Source organism: Carlito syrichta, unplaced genomic scaffold (genome assembly GCF_000164805.1).
Source record: "Carlito syrichta isolate Samal-C Ts95f unplaced genomic scaffold, Tarsius_syrichta-2.0.1 Scaffold315980, whole genome shotgun sequence".
NCBI classification, from domain to species: Eukaryota; Metazoa; Chordata; class Mammalia; order Primates; family Tarsiidae; genus Carlito; species Carlito syrichta.
This window is the reverse complement of record NW_007260076.1, coordinates 133,098-154,483: the sequence shown is the minus strand read 5'-3', so window position 1 is coordinate 154,483 and position 21,386 is coordinate 133,098. Positions and strand designations below refer to the sequence as shown.

Below are 21,386 nucleotides of genomic sequence, written 5' to 3'. Positions count from 1 at the left end.
GCTGCCCGTCCTTCTGTGGTTTTCTTTTTGCCCTCGCCCAACCTCTTATCACGCATTTGCTCTCTCAGGACATCGGTTTTTGTGCCTGTCCTAGTCAGTTGGGGTCTGTTTTTTCCCCCATATTTGTATTTTTCTGTCTTTCATAACATTTTTCTTGATACTTTTCCCCCCACTTATTGAGGCTTTTCTTGAAAAGTCTCCCAAAGGTGATGGTCTCCTTTTCTGTGTCTCTGTTTTTCCAGGAGTACATTTTAAAATATATATATTAAGGAAATTTATTAACCTCTGCTCAGGGTTTTGGAGATGCCTTTTCCTTGTGTGTTCCTACTAAGCACTTTTGGGAAAAGGCAAGAAATACGAAGCATGGAGCGAGGTGCTGGGAATATGTGGCAGGACTCTTATTTTCTGAAAAACATTCTGTTTTTGAAATATTCTTTTTCTAAAAGAAAGACAAAGGGAAATCCCAGCACACCCCCCCCCCCCACTCCTCCCCATCCCCCGCCGAATGTTTTTAAGTCTGGATCAATCCTACAAGCACAACTAAGTTAAGGGTGTGACCTTGTCCCCTACATGGTTAACTTATCCATAGTGGCAGAGCCAAGTCAGGTACTTGGTAACCAAAGCTCTAAGAATCCAGACCTGCATTCTCATTCTAGAGGTCTCTTGGGAAAGGATGTAGAAACGAGTAGGACACAGGCGACCCTGCACACCAAGGGAAAAGGGGTGCCAGGGGAAGTCAAGGAAGAAAGAATAAAGTTGACATTTTAATTTGCATTTTTTCTAGATAAGAGTGGCGTAGACAGAGCCTCTTTTCTTCCTAAATAATTGTGCATTTGTGACTTAACCTCGTAGCAGTGGCAAACATTCCCACTATTTTCTAACGCTTCTAAATTAAAAACCAAGTCCTCATGTTGTGAGAGGAAGAAAACTTTTATACCCTACAGATGTTTTTCTCTTGGTGTCAGCATGAAGGATGAGTCAGACTGAGTGGAGTCACCGGGTGGTTTTATCTTTTGTGGCCAGTGAGCACTGGCACCCCTCGCATATTGAAGAAAAGTTAAAAATACATGAGCAGATTAAAATTAATTTTTTTGCATCTGGTAGGTCTGAAAGCCCTAATAATGGTCACTGCCAGACTTTATTGGCAATAAATGCCCAACTGAAGAGAATGACCATCAATCACTAGTTTCTCCCTCCTGGTGGGAGCTCTCCTGGAAAAGCTGGGTTGATTACCATTTTAATGGAGAAGCAGAGGACAGATCAGTAAATTATGGGACTCCTTAGCTGATTTAAAGAACTGCAGGGAATAACTGCTGTGCCAGGAGCATCCGTTGGTGAGACTTGACCGTCTGTTCTACCCTTTTACTTAACATCAATCCATAGAGAGATGTTTTACAAATGGAGGAAGCCGTTATACCTTTTGATATGGAATATATTAAACAAAGCAGCAGTTCACAAAGTAGAGTGCTGAGCTAAAAACCCAAATTCCTACTGTGACTGACACTATCTCCTTGAGACTACTTCACCTTCCTGGCTTTTATTTTCCTTCTATGGAAAGGCAATAATTATAAGTTATAATAGTTTCCCTACCAGAAATATCAAAAGGATGCTACAGTGAATGTTAAAGTACCTTCAGCTCCTTAAATCAAAGGTGCTATGTAAATACAAGAGAATCTACTTCCAGAAACAGGTAATATTCTTTCCCACACTGATACCTACTAATACTATGTTGATCCAAAGACAACTAAATGATAGGAAATGTATAGCAAATATAAGTGTGTGTCTGCATGTCATGGAGATGTATGTGACAAATGTAAATGAAATGAAGGCAATAATGAAAATTATTTGGGGACATGATAAAGAGATTAAACTTATATTTGACTATAAATGATTTCTCATGGCTTGCTGAAATGGCTCATTGTAAAACCATGGTCCAACTCATCTCTGAGCTTTATGGTGAGCTGTGTTGGCAAACGTTGATTTGTATCTTATTGGCGGTTCCCTCATCGGCAGACTTGGGATGGAAAATACTTCCTTTGATTATATATATGCTGTTGATCTCAAAAGGAAATTCAGCCTGGATTCCCAGTGAAAGGGTTGACAGGGAAACAGAGTGTAATTTTTTAAATCAGCTAACAGGAGAAGAAAGAATGAATTTCTCTCTCTACTTGTGAATGCAAAGAGTACTTTGAATGTGATGTATTAGAACCTCCATATGATGGGGTCTTGATGTGTAACAAATCATCTCAAAGCTTTGTAGCATAAAACAACCACCATTGGCCAGGCTTGGTGGCTCACACCTGTAATCCCAGCACTTTGCAAGGCCAAGGTGGGAGGATCGCTTGAGGCCAGGAGATTGAGACCAACCTAGGCAACACAGCGAGGCCCGTCTCTGCAAAAAATAACAAAAGTTAGCCAGGTGTGGTAGTATGTACTTACAGTCCCAGGTATTCAGAAGGTTAAGGCAGGAGGATCATTCGAGCCCAGAGGTTGAGGTTACAGTGGGCTATGATTGTATGATTGCACCATGGCACTCCAGCCTTGGTGACAGAATGAGATCCCATTTCTTTTTTTCTCTTCTTTTTTTTTTTTTTTTTTTTTTGTTTTTGAGGCAGAGTCTCACTCTGTCACCCAGGCTGGATGGAGTGCAGGCACACCCTCACGGCTGCTGCAGCCTCTATCTGCTGGGCTCGGATGATCTTCCACCTCAGCATTCCAAGTATCTGAAACTACAGGCATGCGTCACAACGCCCAGCTAAAGTTTTTTTCTGATTTATTGTAGAGACGAGGCCTCGCCATGTTGCTTAGACTGGTCTCGAACCCAGTGGGCTCAGGCAATCCTCTCACTTCTGCCTCCCAAAGTGCTGAGATTAAAGGCGTGAGCTAGCATACTCGGCCTCAGACCCCATTTCAAAAACAAACCGAAGGAAAAAAGCACCCACCATTTATTTAACTCGCAATTCTGTGGGTTGGATCAGCTTGAGTATTTCTTCAGACCTGGTCCCCACTCCGCCTGGCATGCTCCCCCACTGGCTTGTGGGTTGGCTGGGCCAACCTGAGCTCTCCCTTCCAGGTCCCCTTCCTTCTAGCCTGCTTAACTGGACTTGCTGTCATGCTGGTGTCAAGGCCGTGAGAGTAAGCAGAAACCTGCCAGGTTTCTTGAGACCTAGGCTCAGACTGGCATGCTGGCACTTCTGCCACATTCTATGGGCCAAAGGAGGTCACAAGGCCAGCCCATATTCAAGGGGTGAGAAAACAGCCCACCTCCCTACCACGGAAAGAACTGTGGAGAGACTGGCAAGGAGGGGGAAAAATAGCCCCTCAGGTCATCTGTCAACCACAGGCACTGTTTGGAATAAAATGGTGCAGAGAAGAATGCCTCTGGGGACAAACTAGGAACATTTCCCAGCTCCTAATAAGTGGGTGGTTCCTTCTCTGATAAATGAACTTCTTGGATGCTCAGCAATGTGGATCCCAACAAGGGGAGAGACACCCGCATTTCTCTCTAAGTGCTCTCTCAAAATTTGCCAAATACAGATGTTTTGGGGTTGGAGACTACCGTGCAACCACTGGATTCTTTTGGCCCAGGACATTGAAAGGTGACTAGTTGCAAAATCGTGAAAACTGGTAAGAGACCTTCGGTAGAAGAAACGGTCACATAAACAGTGTTTACCTTTTACCCTGATTCAACAGACAAACACGATGATTATGTACTGGGCAAAAAGGTGAGTTTAAGCAAAGGCCCTGTCTTTGGTAGATGAAACGTCATTTTGAAATGTTTGCTTTTTGACATTCTTTGATGGCCTATGGCTCTTTGTCTGCTACGGGGCGCTGTGGGGTGCTCTGGGCACGAGTTGCATAACTACTTTTGGAAAAGTGTCCTCGACACTGCAGAGGAAACACCGTTTCTAGTTAAAGTGCTTTTAAGGCTTGGGCCCCGAGCACCCTGGGAAAGGAGATGAAGAAGCCAGGAGAACCCGGAGCTAAGAAAGACAGGACAGTGCCCTCCTCCAGTCGCCAGTGGAGGCTAGGGAAGGGGTTGTCTGTGCAATTTCTGGTCCCTAGGGCCGTGCCGGTGAACAGACTGCCTTGTGACTACTAAAGCCTTGCCAGAGAAGTGGTGAGACCTGATGTTTGGCTGGGGCGGGGCCGGCAGTGGGCACAAGCGAAGTCCAGGTGGCACCATTGAAGCCAAGCCTAGCGGTGCCGGGGAGCCACCCTGGTCTGGCAAACCCACAGCAACCCAGGCAAGGAACTCCCTTTTGTGGCAAAACAACCCCGTGTCCCCCAAGGTTTGAACAAGGAGGAGCACTGAATACATTTTGGGGTGGACTCACCAGCCCTCCTGGCCCTCTGCCATGGCTTCTCACGATTCCGTGGGTCTGGTCTCTCTCTCTTTCTGCCTCCCTACTTGACTCCGGTTAGCCTGACCCCAGGATGAGGCTGAAACTCATGCTTGGCTAAAATTCCCCTTAGTCAAATTGACATGCAGAAATGCTTTTTTAAAAGCCGTTAAGAATAAGATTACCAATAGCATAAAAGTCAGAATTGCACTTTACAGGCCTCTTGCAGCAACTTTGTGCTAACCAAAGAGCTGGTGATATTACCCTCTTCTCATGCAGAAGTTCTGCAGTTAGACTCGGTTTACAGCTCAGCTCTGCCACTCGTGGACTCACCTTGTGCACCCACTCCACTTCTCAGCCTTATTCTCTGCGTGTGCAAGCAGGAGGTAACATTAGTCTGTCGGGTTGGCATGAAGAGGACACGGGCTGAGGTTCAACCATGCACCAGCAGAATTCCTGGGAAACACTGCTAGCAGAGATCTCACTGTCATACACCTAATACATACAAGAATATACAGGTTTTAGGAGCTTCCTATTTCAACGCCAAACTCCCTTCTCTGTGTCTGACACCTTCCATTCCTGAGCACAAAAGCCATCTCAGACGTCACGTTCCTTTCAAGAGTCAAGCCACATAACTGTAACAGCTCTGCCATCATCTCGGACACCTCACTCTTTAAAACTAGGTCGGTAGCCGGGCTCGGTGGCTCAGCCTGTCATCCCGCGCCTTTGGGAGGCTGAGGTGAGTGGATTGCCTGAGCCCGCGGGTTCGAGACCCGCCTGGGCAGCGAGACCTCATCTCTACAATAAATCAAAAATCAGCCAGGTGTGGTAGCACGCACCTGTAATTCCGGCTACTCGGAAGGCTGAGGCGGAAGGATCGCAGGAGCTCAGTGGGTCGAGGCTGCGGTGGCTGGGAGTGGCCACTGCACTCCAGTCTGGGCAACGGAGTAAGACTCCAACTCCAAAAAAAAAAAAAACTAGGTCGGAGGGGTGCACCTTTTCCAATCTATTAACAAAATGGTGGAAAAGGTGCACCCCTCTCGCCTAGTTTCAAAATCACCCCAAAGTTGTCGTCATCTGACATGACACACTGAGGGCAGTGGACTCGTACATTGTGACTTCACATTATACTATCATGAAAGACAACAGTGAAAATGGGCCCTAGAGAGCCTTTCTCTCAAAGCCCAATATTTGGAGAGAGTGAAGTTCACCCCAATGTGTAGCTGGAGAGGCAATGTGTATGGGGGTGGGGGCGTAATTTTTTTTTCCCCTCTCCTGTTCCTGGCGACTCATTCAATTTGGGAAGAATAATTAATTAGCCACCAGCTCCCAAGAAGGGGTATTATAGGCCCAGACCCCTTCAGGAGGGAACTGGAGTCTGATAGAAGTTTTCACTGTCATCCAGGCTCTTGATGGCTCATAGGTAGGGGTACTCCAGGAAACAAAGACTGCACAGATGTTAAAGTCATGAGAAAAACTACATTCTTATGATGAGGCTCTCAGAGAGTGCCTTCATTTAGGCGGAGGCTGTAAAACATCTTACCCTAAAATGGGAAAGCAAATTTCATTTTCCTTGGCTTTTATAGCCTCTCTATTTCAACGACAAAGAAGCCATAAAAATGCATATTTAAAGCTCTTAGAAAGAGCTTTCCCTAAATATTTACTATATCAGAGGAAAAATAAGCATAATTTTATATCGAGTTTATGCAGTTTGTTACATACAGTAAAATTCACTCTTCTTAGGGACACAGTTTTATGAGTTTTGATGAAAAATGTATAGTTATGCAACCACCACCAACACAGTTTAGATGTAGGATATTTTCTGCACCCCAAAGTTCCTGTTTCCCTTTGTATTCAGTCCCCTCCCCACCACCCCCAGCCCCTGGAAACCAATATCTGTACTCTGTCCCTAGGGGCTTTTTCGTTTTGTTATATAATTGGGATCACACATCACATAGCCATTTGAGTCTGGCATCTTTCGGCTTCATGCCCTTGGGATCCAGTCAAGCTGTTGAGTACATCGGTAGTTAGTTCCTTTTTCATTGCTAAGTAGTATTCCAGGGTATGAGTGGACCACTGTTTATCAATTCACCAACACTGGGGCTCTTTCCAGTTTGAGGAGATTACAGATGAAGCTGCTATAGAAACTTGCATGGACACATGCTTTCATATCCTTTGGAGAAATATCCAGGAGCGAGATTATGGGATCATAGGACAGATGTATATTTAGCTTTATAAGAAACTACAAAACTGTCTTCCAACGTGTCTGTACCATTCTGCATTTCCATCAGCAATGACTGAGAGCTTTGGTTGCTCCATATCCTCACTACTACTTGGGGTTGTCAGTTGTTTGTGTTAACGTTTGCTGTTCAAATAGGTGTCGAACTGTGGCTTCCCCCTGAAGGCCACACTGAGCACCTTTCCATGTGCATATTTGGCCATCTATATCTCTTATTTGGTGAAGTATGTAAAATCTTTTGCCCATTTTTTGTTTTCTTACTGAGTTTTGAAAGTTCTTTATATATTCTGCATATATATATGCAGAATATACATATATGCATATATATGTGTGTGTGTATTATATATATTATATATATATATATTGTTTTTCTTTTTTTTTTCTTGAGTTGGAGTCTCACTCTGTCTCCGTCATCCAGGCTGGAGTGCAGTGACACACTCACGGCAACCCCAGTGTCGACTCGCTGGGCTCTGGCGATCCTTCTGCCTCAGCCTTCCAAGTAGCCGGAACCACAGGTGTGTGCTACCAAACCCAGCTAATTTGTGATTTATTGTAGAGGTGAGTTCTTGCCAAGTTGCCAGGCTGATCTCGAACCCACGGCCTCAGGCAGTCCACTCGCCTCGGCCTCCCAAAGTGCTGGGATGACAGGCTGAGCCACCGAGCCTGGCCGAATATATAGTTTTTAAAGGAACTTTCTATTTCAATGACAAACTGTGGAAAATGCATATTTAAAGCTTTTAGAGCATTCCTGTATTTACTATTAGCAAAAAATAAAAACATGATAATTTCTCATTTATTAAAAAACGAAGTTTCAGGAAATGTACATCTGTAGTTTTATTCAAAGTAAATGGATTCACAATAAAACTCTTTTCACAGTAGAGCTCTTGGGCCAAGACCAAAGCCCTCGGCCCACTCTCTGGACTGCCGTGTCCTATGGCTGTCCTATAATCCTTCAGAGAATGCAGCAGTCACCTTTGTAGGGACCTATCCACCAACGGAAACTGGGAGTCGTGTAATAAACATGCTGATATTAATGTCTTTTATTGGTTGAGGAAGCGTGAAATGTCTTTCTGTTGACATTTTCTGACTTCATTATTATATATATTAATAATATTAAGAATAACAGCAGGGGTGCTGGTTGAGACCAAACGCCATCCTCCTCTACGTCTGCAAATGGAGACCGCAGGTGTCCTGGGGACAGATTTTCTTGCCCCGGGCCAAGTTGTTCCATCAAGGTCAGGCCAGTTGGTGTGTGATGGTCTGGGGTGTGAGTGGAGCTGTTACACCCTGAGAAACATGCCTCCGCGGTTGTTCCTTGGCCTGCAGAGCCCGTGCTGGGTGACAAAGAGGGCAAAACTGTAAGCCCAGGTGCTCCTGAGAGGGTCAACGATTGAGCTTTTCTGGTGACTCAAGTAAGGCTTCCCGGCAGGGAAGGAGGACACCAGGGGCTCTGAAGGAACCCCTGGGCCGGTGGCCTTGACATGGCAGGCTCGTGGTAGAGAGTTGGGGCCCGACAGGCAGACGCTCCTGCGGGCCACCTCTGACTCAGTTCCAGAGAGGATGGCAGAGCATGCGAGCGAGGGAAGTCTGGCTTTTATCCTGGAGCCCAAGCCTCCCCTCGTGGGTAGACAAGTATCTGCCTGTGTGGGACCAGTGTCACAGCGGAGAGAGCAGAGGCCATGACAGACGCAGAAGGCAGGGCACTACTGAGATCACAGATCTCCCTCATCCTCTCTGGGGTATTTGGAAAGAGAACGTGTGACCTTGGGGATGTTTAAGACTTTGGGGTCCTTGGATGGCTCCTTGGAGGATTCAAACGTGTGCGGGCCTGTCTAGATTTTGGTCAGAGTGTGAAAACTCGGTGAGGAAGTTAGGACGGTGAGGGGCTCCAGCAATTAATAGGAAAAATAAAGAGGTGTGACTGCATTAATACTTGTAGTTAGTGAAGCAGACCAGGCAGAGATGGACAGATGATGAGGAAGGAGGAAGTATTGTGGATTTGACCCCAACCACCCCTCCCGAGAGCAGACACTCCTGAAAATACACAATTTCAATCTGATTTTGTCACCCTTCACTTAAAACTCCAGGTTCATGGAACACAGACCAGAGTTTCAGGTGGTCTTTATGGCTTTGCACCCTCCAGTCTCATCTCATTGCTCTCTCCTCTCCTCCAGTTTCCCTGGTCATCTCTCCAGTGCACACACTAGCTGCCTCAGGGCCTTTGCACATGTTGGCTCAGACTGCAGCATTCTTTACCAGTTCTTCCCCTGGTTAAATCCATACCTCCGTTCGAATGGCGTTTCCTCAGGGCAGCGTTTCCTAATTGCCTTCTCTTCCACAGACCAGGTTGGGTGCCCCTGTTCGAGGCGCTCAGAGATGAGGAACTTATCTCTTAAGTTTTATTCTTATTTATAACGATACATCTATTGTAGAATTTGGGTAAGAGGCATCTCCCCACTACCACCACACACCGTAGTCACATCAGTTAGCAGCCAGCAGTTAGCACAGTGCCTGGCCTATATATATTCGGATGGCCAGTGAATATGTGCTGAAGAAATGAATGAATGCAAGTGACATGCCAGGAGCTGTAGGAAAATCTCAAACCTCACTGATCACTCACCATCCTAACTTCCTCACTGAGTCTTCACACTCTGACAAAAATCTAGACAGGCCACGATGCCCAAAGGAGATATTTGAAAGCAGAATTTGGCCAGGCACGGTGACGCGTGCCTGTAGTCCCAGCTACTCAGGAGGCTGAGGCAGGTGGGTTGCTTGAGCCCCGGAGGTCGAGGTTCCATTAAGCCATGTTCACACCACTGCACTCTAGCCTGGGCAACAAAGTGAGACCCGGTCTCAAATAAATAAAAATGAACAGAATTGACCAGGCAAGTTAGAGGAAACAAAGCTGAAGAAGAGAAGAGACTTCATACAGGGGACCCCAAGGCACCCCCCATGAAAAAGCAACAGTGCAGGATAGATTGAGATTATTTAGAAATTCCTTCAAGAAAAGCAAAACACGAACTGATGAGGGCTGATAGACACCCCTCACTCACACTTATCTCACAGCTGGGCTCCCACAGAGAGCAGATTTCTACCAGAAGAGCCAAGAATCTGATCATTCAAGATACACAATTCGTGGGAGTGGGTTTTATACAAGAGATACTCAAAAGCCAGAGAAAGTTGGAAAAAATAAGAACCCATGACATGCCTTAGAGGAATCAAGAAATAGAAAAACAAAGCTTAAGGGCCGCAGACAGGTCTCCTAAGGTTAGTCCAGGCTTTCAGCAGATAGGTGGTGATTTTCAGTAACTCCTGGGGGGCTGTTGATTTTCACTGAAATGGGGATGGTTACTCTTGGGACTCTTATTTAAAAAAAAAAAAACTAACAATAAACAAAACAAAAACAAAACAGACCCACACTTTGATCTCCTTGCCCATCATAACTTTGTCTTCTCAACAGCTGCACTGGTGTTCCCTTTTTCTATTCCAAGGTTCCCACCTCCACTCTTAGACACCGACTTGCTCTCTGAGAGGCTGCGTCATTCTGGCTAAGCCAAGAGGCTTGGGGGTGTCTGGAGGAAGAACATTCAGCTGGGTATCAAGCAAATCGAGGTGACTTTGGGGGTCACTTTGCACCTCTCCTGCAGAGCAGGAGCATTGGCAAATCTTTTCAATTAAACCATGATTCCCAAACACATACATAACCTTACCCTGAATTCCTCTCTTGGAGTTAGATCCTCCTGTTAAACTGTGAGATTCTCTTCATTTTAGTTGGCGCTAAAATCAGCCTACAGAAGTCCCCTTGTTAAAGCAACTGCAGCAACTCACTGGGAACAGGAATGAATGCACTCCAAAAAGGCACCAGAGACTGAGAGGAAGTCTCAGGGGGGAGCAGGCTCCCACAACCTGAGCCCCGACCCTCTGTTTCAAGCTGTTTTTATAGAGCTTTTGGGTTACAACATACATGGGTTTACAATTTTCAGTTAGGACCGGGAACAGTTGCTTTTACTTCTACGACAAGCACTGGAGCAGACATTTTTATGGACATTGCCATATGAGGTGTAATAAAGCATGTTTACAGAAACACAGACTGCAGTTAAGGAAAATGGCATGTGGCTGCTCACTGACAGCGAATTTACAGAAGCAGAGATAGCATGCGGTTGCTTATTTAAGATAAGACCCTCGAGGTCAACTTTCCTGCTTAATTCCTGTCTTTCCCTCTCATCCCACGAGACGTTATTCAAGACATTTGAAAACCAAGCATGTTTCATTAGTTTTGTTTTTAAATTATTATTTAAAACTGTGCTAAAATATATGTAACATAAAATGTATCATTTTAATCAGTTTCAAGTTCAGTGGCGATATGTATATTCACACTGCTGTATATAACCGTCCCTGCCACCCAGCCATAGAACATTTTTCAATCTTGCAAAACTGAAGCTCTGTACCCACTGAACATCAGTTTCCCCACCCCTGTCCCCCAATCCCCTGGCAACTACCATTCAACTTTTTACCTCTATGAACACGACTCCACTAGGTAACCCTCAGAAGTGGAATCATGCAGTGTTGTCCCTTTGTGACTGGCTTATTTCACTTACCATAATGTCTTCGAGGTTTATCCATGTGGCAGCATGTGTTCGAATTTCTTTCTGCTTTTAAAGCTGAACAATACCCCATTGTATGTATATAACATTTTGTTTATGCATTCTGTCGATGGGAGCAACGTGGGTTGCTTTTGACTATTGGCTACTGTGAATAGTACTTCAGTGAACATGGGTGTACAAATACCTCTTTGAGGGTCTGGCTTTCAATGCGCTTGGGTGGATACCCAGAAGTGGCATGGCTGGATCACGTGGCATTGTGATTCCTAATTGTCTGAGCAATTGGCATCCTGTTTTCCATAACAGTGGCGCCATTCTGCATGGGTTTGAAAATCTCATCCAGGTGCTTTAAAGATGGATACCTTCAGCCAGGCTGCAGCTCTTCTGAATTTCGGGGACCAAGCCCTTTTTGTTCTTGTGGGAAGCCCTGAGCTGTTTGTTGTGTATATACAGGCAAGGTGGCTGCGCACCGGCAGAGGGCGCCCTTCAAAGTGGCGAGCCAGGGAAACTGCAGCACAGCTAAAAAAGTAAAAAAATAAAATAAAAAGGGTGAAGGTGACTGAAAAAATACAGGAAAGCATGAGTCAGGTAGGTATGTTCAGCCTGAAACATCCACCTTGTATTTAGTCGGATCCTTGGTTGGGGCGACAGAATTTCAGCTAAAACCAGAGTCAGCAGAAAAATAATATATTGCCTCATATAAATGAAAAGGGTGGGTATTGAGACCATTCCAAACGTGGCTGGACTCTGGGGTTAAACCAGGATGAGAGACTCCTCTCTCTCTGCACCTCCCAGCTGTGGCCTTCTCCACAAGACCTTTCTTGTCTAGCAGCCTCTCTGTGTGGTCACTGCCGCCCACAGCTCAGACTCAAAGCATTTTTTTTTTTAAGTTGGAGTCTTGCTCTGTCTCCCAGGCTGGAGTACAGTGGCCCTCTCACGGCCACCGCAGCCTTGACCTTCTGGGCTCGGGTGATCCTTGAGCCTCAGTCTCCAGAGTAGCTGGAACTACAGGCACTTGCTATCATGCCCGGCTAATTTTTTAAATCAATTGTAGAGATGAGGCCTCGCCAAGTTGTCCAGGCTGGTCTTGAACTTGAGGCAATCCCCTCGTCTCACCCTCCCAAAGTGCTGGGATTACAGGGGTGAGTGAGCCACTGTGTCTGACCAACTTAAAGCATTTTTATAACTGTATGTGCAAAATTAAGATATACAAAATTAAGATTTTTTTTTTCAGGAGAGCGGGCACACTTTCATTAGTTACTCAAGGGGGTTTGTGATCCAAAGATGGTTAGGAACTGCCTTCTCATTTTAGGAGGATGAGTGGATGAACATTATTGCTGTTATAATTTATATTGGTGGTTTTCATGAAGGTCAAGCATTATAAATTACATTTCTGTCTCCTCAGGAACTTTCGAGGGTGTTAATCTCCAAATTTCATAGTTGCCTATGTTGTAAATCTGGCACTACCCTATGAAATCTAATTATTTTCTCAATAAAGCTTTGGGTTTGCAGACTGTCTCACTAGTATTCTTATCTTCCCAAGACATTTTCTCTGAAAAGGCTTTGGAAGATGCTTGCCATCATAAACCAAGTAAACGAGAGTTCTTCTGTTTCATGCGGGGTTTGAAAAAATTTGCAAAATCCTTTTATCCCCAAATGATTTGGCACTTCCCAGTTCCACATTGCTACCAGTGTTCAACATAATCTTCATTGCAATCCCGTAAAATGAGTGGTGTTGTCATTCCCTTTACAGATTAGGAAATTGAGGCAAAGAGAGGTTAAACTGGAACACAGAGCCAGGATTGCTCCAATCATTGCCTTAGACTGCAGCTCCTAGCAGAACGTGAAGAGAAACTCCACCAAGGCGTGATTGTGTTCACGGACTTGGTAGCCAAGCTGACAGGGTCAAATCCTACTTTGACTACCGTCTTGGTGTGTTTTGTGCTGCTATAACAAGATACCTGAGACTGGGTAATTTATAAAGAACAGAAATTTATTTTCTCACAGTTCTGGAGGCTGAGGAATGCAAGGTAAGGCACCGGGGCAGGTTCATTTGTCTGGTGAGGGCTGCATTCTCTGGAGGGGAGAAACGCTATGTCCTCACATGGTGGAAGGCAAACTAGGGAAGGAACCCAGCAAAAACCTCTTTAAGAAGGGCCTTAATCCCATTCATGAGGTAGGAACCCTTATCACCTAATCATCTGTTAAAGGGCCCCACCTCTTAACACCATCACATTGGCCATTCAGTTTCAACACCTGAATTTTTGAGGAGCCACATTCAAACTACAGCCGCCACTTTACTGACCTACCATGGATAAAACAAAACCTATCTCTTTCACAGAATTAATGACAATTAAATAAGACAGTTTGCATAAAATGCTGGACAGGAGACTTGCACATTGCAGACACTTAAGAAATGACAGTTATGACATTTGCCAGCCTAATATTGGCAGGTCCCCTATAAGAGTAGGAGGTGGCAAGGACTTCTGAACATAGGGCCACCATGAACATTTTTAATCTCCTCCTTGCCTGGAGACCGTGTTACAAAGTTTCTGAGCTACGGCGCTTCTCAAACTTGAGTTGTACAAAAACTCTTTTCTAGGGAAAGAAAGACTGAGTTCCAGAGCCGAAATGATTTCATTATAATGTGACTGAAGATATGCCAAGATAGGAGGGCACAATGACTAAACGTAAACAAAACTATGAACATACTAAAATTCGAATGAACAGAGTTCAATTAGTGAGACGCCTGGCATTTGGCTGGAATCAAGTACACCAGCCGACTGAGAATGGATGCCCGGGTCCTGGCGACTGTGAGGGAGATCACAGGGCCCTGCCTGGCACAGACCCTTTTTTCTACTCCTGCCTCCGCCCTGCTCTTTTCTCCAGCCTGCAGTGACCAGACCGGGCTCCCACATCTCAAAAGGTGGCATTGCAGGTCTTGGTTAGGAAGAGCCACTAAAAATTCCAGAATTGACTCCACTTTTTAAAAATCGTGATAAAATACACATCACCTAAAGCTTACCCATCGTATAATTTTTAAGTGCATGGGTTCGACGGTGTTAAGTCTATTCGCACGGTTGTGCAACCAACCTCCAGAACTTTCTCATCTTGCAAAACTGAAATTCTATACCCATTAGGCAATAACCCCCCTTTCTCTCTGCCCCACAGTGCCTGGCCACCACCCTTCTATGTTCTGGCTCTGTGAGTTTAACAGCTCTAAAGACCTCGTGTATGTGAGGTTCTGTAGTCTTTGTCCTTTTGTGTTGGGTTAATTCAATGACCATAACGTCCTCAAGGCTCATTCACGTTGCATGTGTCAGAATGGAAGTGGCTCATTTTTGCTGTTGCTATTGTCATTCGCATAAACCACACGGGGTAAAAATATCTTCACTCAGAACTTGTAGACATCTGAAAAGAAGTTGGCAAAATTCTCATTCAGGATGACAGAACTTGAGTGAAAGAGCTCAGAGCCTGAGAAGAGCTTGACTTTTGGCTGGAAGAGAAAAAAAAAAAAAGTTTTAGGGAAGGTGAGAGTTTTTGACAACAGAAAACAGTTCAAGCTGTTTTCTCAGGCAGTGCATGTTATGGAGAGAGTCCTGCCTCCACATAAAATTGACAGGGCTGAGTCCTTACTTAGGAGAGGCTCAATGAGAGATTTGAAAGTCTATTACGGATTTCATGGTGTCTTATTGGGCATGTTGGCTTTAAATATAACTGCAGCCACAACACAACTAGTCATTAGGGAAATGCAATTCAAAACCCCAATGAGAGACCCCCCCCCCTACTTATTAGGACAGCTTTTGCAAGAAAAAGGGAGGGATAACCAGTGTCGGAGAGGATGTGGAGAAACTGGAAGCCTCATGCCTTGCTGTCAGGAATATAAAACAGTGCAGCCGCTGTGGAAAATAGTTTGGCAGTTCCTCAAAAAGTTAAGAATGGGATTACTGTATGAACCAGCAATTCCACTTCTAGGTGCATACCCGAAATAATTGAAATCAGGCTTGAACAAATACTTGTACACCGATATTCGCATCAGTATTATTCATAGTAGCCAAAAGGTGGAGATGGTCCAAGTGTCCATCAACAGAAGAATGAATGAACAAAACATGGTATATCCATACAACGGAATGTAATTTGCCCTTAAGAAGGAATGAAATTCCGAACCATGCTGCAACACGAATGAACCTTGAAGACGTGACATGAAGTATTTCACTTATTTCAAGCCACAAAAGGGCAACTATTGTATGATTCTACTAATAAGAGTTACCTGAGACAGGCAAACTCATAGAGACAGACAGTAGAATAGTAGTTAATAGGTTAATGGAAATAGGGTTAAATCTGGTTAAATGGGCATTATTTGGGGTGATAAATTCTGGTGGAATACTGGTGATGGTTGCATAATATTTAATGCCACTGACTTGTATGCTTAAAATGATTAAACGTATACTTAAAATGATTAGAAACGTGGGATGATTGCTTGAGCCCCCTTACGTAACATAGCAACATAGCAAGACCTCGTCTCTACAAAAAAAAAAAAAATTTAAAAAATTAAATTAGCTGGGCATGGTGGCATGAATCTGTAGTCCCAGCTACTTGGAAGGCTGAGGTGGGAGGTTCATCTGAGCCTAGAAGGTTGAGGCTACAGTGAGCATGATTGTGCCAACTACCTTACAGCCTAGGTGACAACATGAGACCCTGACTCAAAAAAGAAATTATTAGAATGGCATATTTGTGGATTTTTTTAGCCTCAAAAGTTTTTAAATAAAAAACACAACCGCAGCAAGTATATTATTTTACAATAATTTCTTTTTTTTTTTTTTTGAGTTGGAGTCTCACTCTGTCGCCCAGACTGGAGTGCAGTGGCCGCTCCCGGCCACCACAGCCTCGACCCGCTGGGCTCCGGCGATCCTTCTGCCTCAGCCTTCCAAGTAGCTGGAACTACAGGCGCGCGCTAACATGCCCGGCTCAATTTTTGATTTATTGTAGAGATGAGGTCTCACCAAGTTGCCCAGGCGGGTCTCAAACCCGCGGGCTCAGGCAATCCACTCACCTCAGCCTCACAAGGTGCAGGATTACAGGCTGAGCCACTGAGCCCGGCTAAAAATTTCTAAAAGATCCAATACCTGGATCTGTTATGGTGAATACAGGGTTTCATAACATTTTCACCTATGGTCCTAGCCTCTTCCCTGTGAGACAGACTGGGAAGGCATTAGTAACTTTAAACCAAACAAAAAACAAACAAGCAAAAAATAATTAGAAAAAAAGGGCAGCCTTGATGGGAAGAGGAAGAGGTCTTGACAGGGAATCGGGGGTCACTGAGGAGGAGAACCTGTCAGCACCAAGGAGAGCTTCTCTGTGTTTTCTGCCCTTGGCCGCCCTCTTCCTTGCCAGCTCCCTAAGAGCTTTTCCATGCGCCTTAATTCCGGGCTCCCTTTCTCCCCCTTTTCCTGTCTTGATCTCTGCCTCTGCCCCCCACACTCAGTCATTGCATCCTTTTTTTTTTAATAAATGATTCCTTTTTATTGACACATAATCATGCACATGATATTTTGAAACTTGAATACAATGTATAATGATCAAATGAGGGTAGTTAGGACATCTATCATTTCAAACATGTATCATTTCTTTGTATTGGGAACATTTCAAATCATCCCCTCTAGCTATTTTGAAATATACAATACATTATTTTTAACTATAGTCACCCCACTGTGCTATCAAACTCGTAAACTTTTTCCTTCTATGTAACTGTACGCTTGCATTTATTAACCAACCTCTCTTTATCCCACTCCACCTTTCCTAGCCTCTCTGGTAACCATCATTCTACTCTCTACTCCATGAGAGCAATTGTTTTAGCTCCCACATATAAATGAGAACCTGTGGTATTTGTCTATGTCGATCTTATTTCTCTTAACATAATGACCTGCAGTTCCATCCATATTGCTGCAAATGACAGAGTTTCATTCTTTTTATAGCACAGTAGTATTCCATTACATATATATGTATCACATTTTATTTACTGATCCATCACTGATGCACATTTAGGTTGATTCCATTTGCAGCAACCTGGATGGAACTAGAGTCTATAATCGTGAGTGACCTCTCACAGAAACAAAGATCCGAGTATCACATGTTCTCACTCATATAATGGACCTTGAACATCCAATGTAATACTATAAGAAAATGACTGACGGTACTGGGAAACTATGGGGGGGGAGGGGGATGGGATTAACAGTAGCAAATATCTGTCTGGGGACGGGGAAACACCTCTTATCAACAGGGTGCCTGAATGAAATGTAATTGTATACCTAACCCTTAACTGTACCCCACAACATCATAATAAAAAATACTGATAAAAAAAAAAGACACAAAATAACAACTGCTGGTGAGGATGCAGAGAATAAAGAGCTCTCACACACTTGTTGGTGGGAATGTTAATTAGTTCAGCCATTATGAAAAACAGCCTGGAGGTTTCTCAAAAAGCTAAAAATAGAACTACCATATGATCCAGCAATGTCACTACTGGGTATTTCTCCAAAAGGAAAGGAATATTTATACAAAAAGGAAATCAGTATATTAAAATGATATCTGCACGTTCATGTTTATTGCAGCACTATTCATTGCGTCCTTTCATCCTTCCCCGTGGGCCCACATTCCTCATCAATCAGCCAGTCGCTCTTCATATTTCCTGGCCTCAATACTCGTATCCTCAGGGCCTCCCCCGCCCCAGCCTCCTCATTTCCTCCGCCCGATTCCCTTTCTTGCTCCCTCTCCCTGGCCCTCCTTTCCCTCCCCTGTCCCAAGACCCCTAGCTGCAGCCCTGGTGACACCTTCATGCTGGAGCTAAGTCTTCTACCAATTGCCTGTTCAGAACTTGGCCTTGTCCTAGAAATTATTTTGTTTGTTCCTCTTCTTCCAAGGAGCATATGGCAATCATTTCGAAGCAAAGTCCAGGCCCCGTCTTCCCTGGGAGGACCCCTCAGACACCAAGGGCAGGGATTGGCTTGTACCTCACCATGTCAGCCACTGGCTGTGTGTATGAATCCACAGCGTTTTGTAAATGTGTGTTATTGTTGTTGTTTCCCCTTAAGTTCTTCTCCAGGGCAGTTGAAACCAACAGCTATTTCTGACTGCCTCTAAGGTTTGCATAAAAACGTCAGGGGCCGGGAACCCACTCGGGAAGGATCTCAGGAAACCAGGGAGAGATCAGAGTCAGCCTGCTAGGAGCAGGAATGAAACAGCTCCAGAGAGCGCCTCTCTGTCTTTGCTTTTCTTCCTGTCTCGGACTCCCAGTGTCTGTCTCCTCTCATGACTTTGCTACGCATGTTGCATGCAAGGGCTGCTTCCTTGCCAAATCTTCCAGAACCTCTCAGCTCCGGTGTCCCGTTGGACATTTAACGATTCCAAATTCCGAGGGCTAAACTCAGGTTAACTCAAGATAGCTTTTGAACCAGGCTACCATTCGTAGGTCACTTGGGTCTATCCAGTCAGCCATAGCCAAGAAGGGCCACTCCCATAAAACAAGGGCACATGGGACAGTCAGGCTTCAGGTAGGAATTTGTCCAGAAGAATGTGTAGGAGGGTGGTCGCCTGAAGCATGTCTAGCCCCACACTGCTTAGGTCTGATAGTAAGTGCAAACACGGAAACACGGGGAAGGAAGGTCATTAAAGGACTTTTTTTTTTCCCTTCCAATTTCTGTTCTCTCTATAATGTCTCAAGAAAAGATACATTTTTCTAGTTTGAAGGTATGACAAGAAGCAACCACAATATAAGATTCTGCTCTGAAGATGGGAAGGAATGTGGGACTATTTAGACAAGCATCCTTTGTATGTCCTTCCTTTAAAAAAAGAAAAAAGTAACTGTAGGCTGGGTGCAGTGGCTTGCATTTATAAACCTGGCACTTTGGAAGGCCGAGGTGGGAGGATCCCTTGAGGCCAGGAGCTCAAGACCAGCTTGGGCAACATAGCAAGATCCCCATCTCCACAAAAAATAAAAACTTTTTTTAAAAGCATTTTTATTAAGTCACAGCTAGCTAGGGTTCAAAAAGTAAAGAAAGGAGAGAAAAATAATTTCTGACAGTAAAAGAAACAACCTTAGACCCTGCAAGAGTTCAAATGTTTTAACTGAACCCTGACCTCTGAGCCAGCATCCCTGCCCGATACTGAGCTGTCCTTTGATGTGGAGTCCAGCTTCTCAGCACTGTCAGCAGCCTCTGTTCTTGACCTTAAATTCCCGCTGTAAATAAATCCACCTGTGGCTGCGGCTGGGGAAGCAGCCACAGCAGCAACCACTGACAAGGACAATTTTATCATAGGATGAAGGCAAGAATGTGGGTTTTACTCAAGATAAAGAGACTGACACTTCATATCATTGAGAGTTAACGCTTAAGCAAATCACCACCGTTTATTGAAGCACCCTGCCAGGTGAATTCCATATACATGGCCTTGAAATTAACCTCTCAGACTCATTCTAGAAAAAGTGCTACATACCTCATTGCTGAATATCGCTATGCTCACCTTCTAAGTACTCCCCCTAGAAGCTATGCACTGATGCCAGTGCTAGTCCACCCGTCAAAGCAATTTTGGAACTCTTTCTCTGGAGCGGCCATCAGAGCTGTAGCCGTATTACCGTTGATGTTCTGAATGTCATCAAAATGTCCTCCTTTATCTTTGGGTAAAGAAAAAAGTCACTGGAGGCCAGATCTGGTGAGTAGGGAGAGTGTTCCAATAGTTATTTGTACAGTGCTGTCAACGTAAGCGCGCAGTGGCAAGTTTGCAAACTTAGCTGTCAGACCTCAACAAATAACAATGACAGCTCTGACGGCCATTCCAGAAAAAGAGTTCCAAAATTGCTTTGACAGGCCGACTAGGTGCTAGCATCGGTGCCTAGCTTACCAAGGGGAGTAATTTGATGTTTAGCAATGATGTATGTAGCACTTCTTCTAGAATAAGGTTTAAGAACCTAACTGTTGGACCTTGTATATTATCTCATTTAAGTATAACAGCAAATCTTGGAGTGACTTTTATCTTTCCTAAAGAGGAGATAGACTCAGAATGGTTAATGAACTTTCACAGATTGCAAAGCTAGCCTAGCCTGTGGGTTCTGCACCCAAGCTCCAAAGCTGGCATTTCTGCCGATGGTTATAATGACTTTGTGAATGGGTGGTCAATGGTTGTAGCCTGTATTTTCTGCCTTCAGCTATAACAAAATGGTGTCCACTAGAGATGAATTGATTTGGGCAGAGGGAGTCAATGATGGGACTAATTTTTACATACTCCAAACCTTTTAATTATAACCAGATTCAGTTTTCCAAATTAAATAGTAAGCCCTAAAACTTTGCAGTAAAGAATTTCATATTTGTGATGGTTACTTTTATGTGCAAACTTCATGGAGTCACGTGATGCCCAGATAGCAACCAGATTATTTCTGGGTCTCTCTGGAGAGGTTAGCGTTCAAATCAGTAGACTGAGTCAAGAAGGCCCATCTTCATCGATGTGGTTGAGCTTCATGCACTTCACTGAAGGCTGAGTAGAACCAAAAGGTGGAGGAGGGTTGAATTTTTCTTTCTGCCTGACAGCTTGAACTGTTATGTCCATTGATCTCCTCCCGCCATGGGTACCCCAAGTTCTCAGGTCTTCAGGCTTGAGCTGGAATCTGCACCATCGTCCTCTGACTCTGAAGCCTTTGAACTACACCACCAGCTTTCCAGACCACACATCTCCAACTTGCTGACGCAGATATGAGACTTCTCAACCTCCATAATTGCATGAGCCAATACTTCATCATCAATCAATCTCTCTCAATATACATATGCATACGTATAATACATATACACACACGTATATGTGTTTATATACATCCTCAGTATATCACTTGTTGGCTCTATGCTCCCAAAGAAATTAGTTTCTGTGAATAAGATGATGCTGGTTATCTTTTTTTTAGCATCCAGAGCAAGTGTAGGCACATGTACAATGTCAGAAGGACGAGCAGCCCACTCACAGGAGCTGATGTGCATTTGTTCATTATTGCATCCTGCGGGGTGTATACCACATCCTACTGGGTGTACTCTATAGATCTGTATCAATGACTGTATATTTATTACAAGATTTATCATAAATAATGAAACAGCCATCAGGGCTGAGGGATCTTTAAAGCTGAGCAAACAAGTATAAACCCAGCAGTAACTTGACACTTCGTATCCA

General features: G+C 44.3%; 1 protein-coding gene across 1 annotated transcript in view; it reads left to right on the top strand.

Annotated features, from left to right (window-relative positions):
- TNFRSF11A (TNF receptor superfamily member 11a) overlaps positions 1 to 21,386 on the top strand; it is a 95,950-nt gene that overhangs the window by 37,240 nt on the left and 37,324 nt on the right. Inside the window, exons 12-13 of the mRNA XM_021706756.1 lie at positions 3,538 to 3,599; positions 8,012 to 8,214. Of these exons, the coding sequence (XP_021562431.1) occupies positions 3,538 to 3,599; positions 8,012 to 8,214 (265 nt within the window). The remainder of the gene's footprint in view (positions 1 to 3,537; positions 3,600 to 8,011; positions 8,215 to 21,386) is intronic.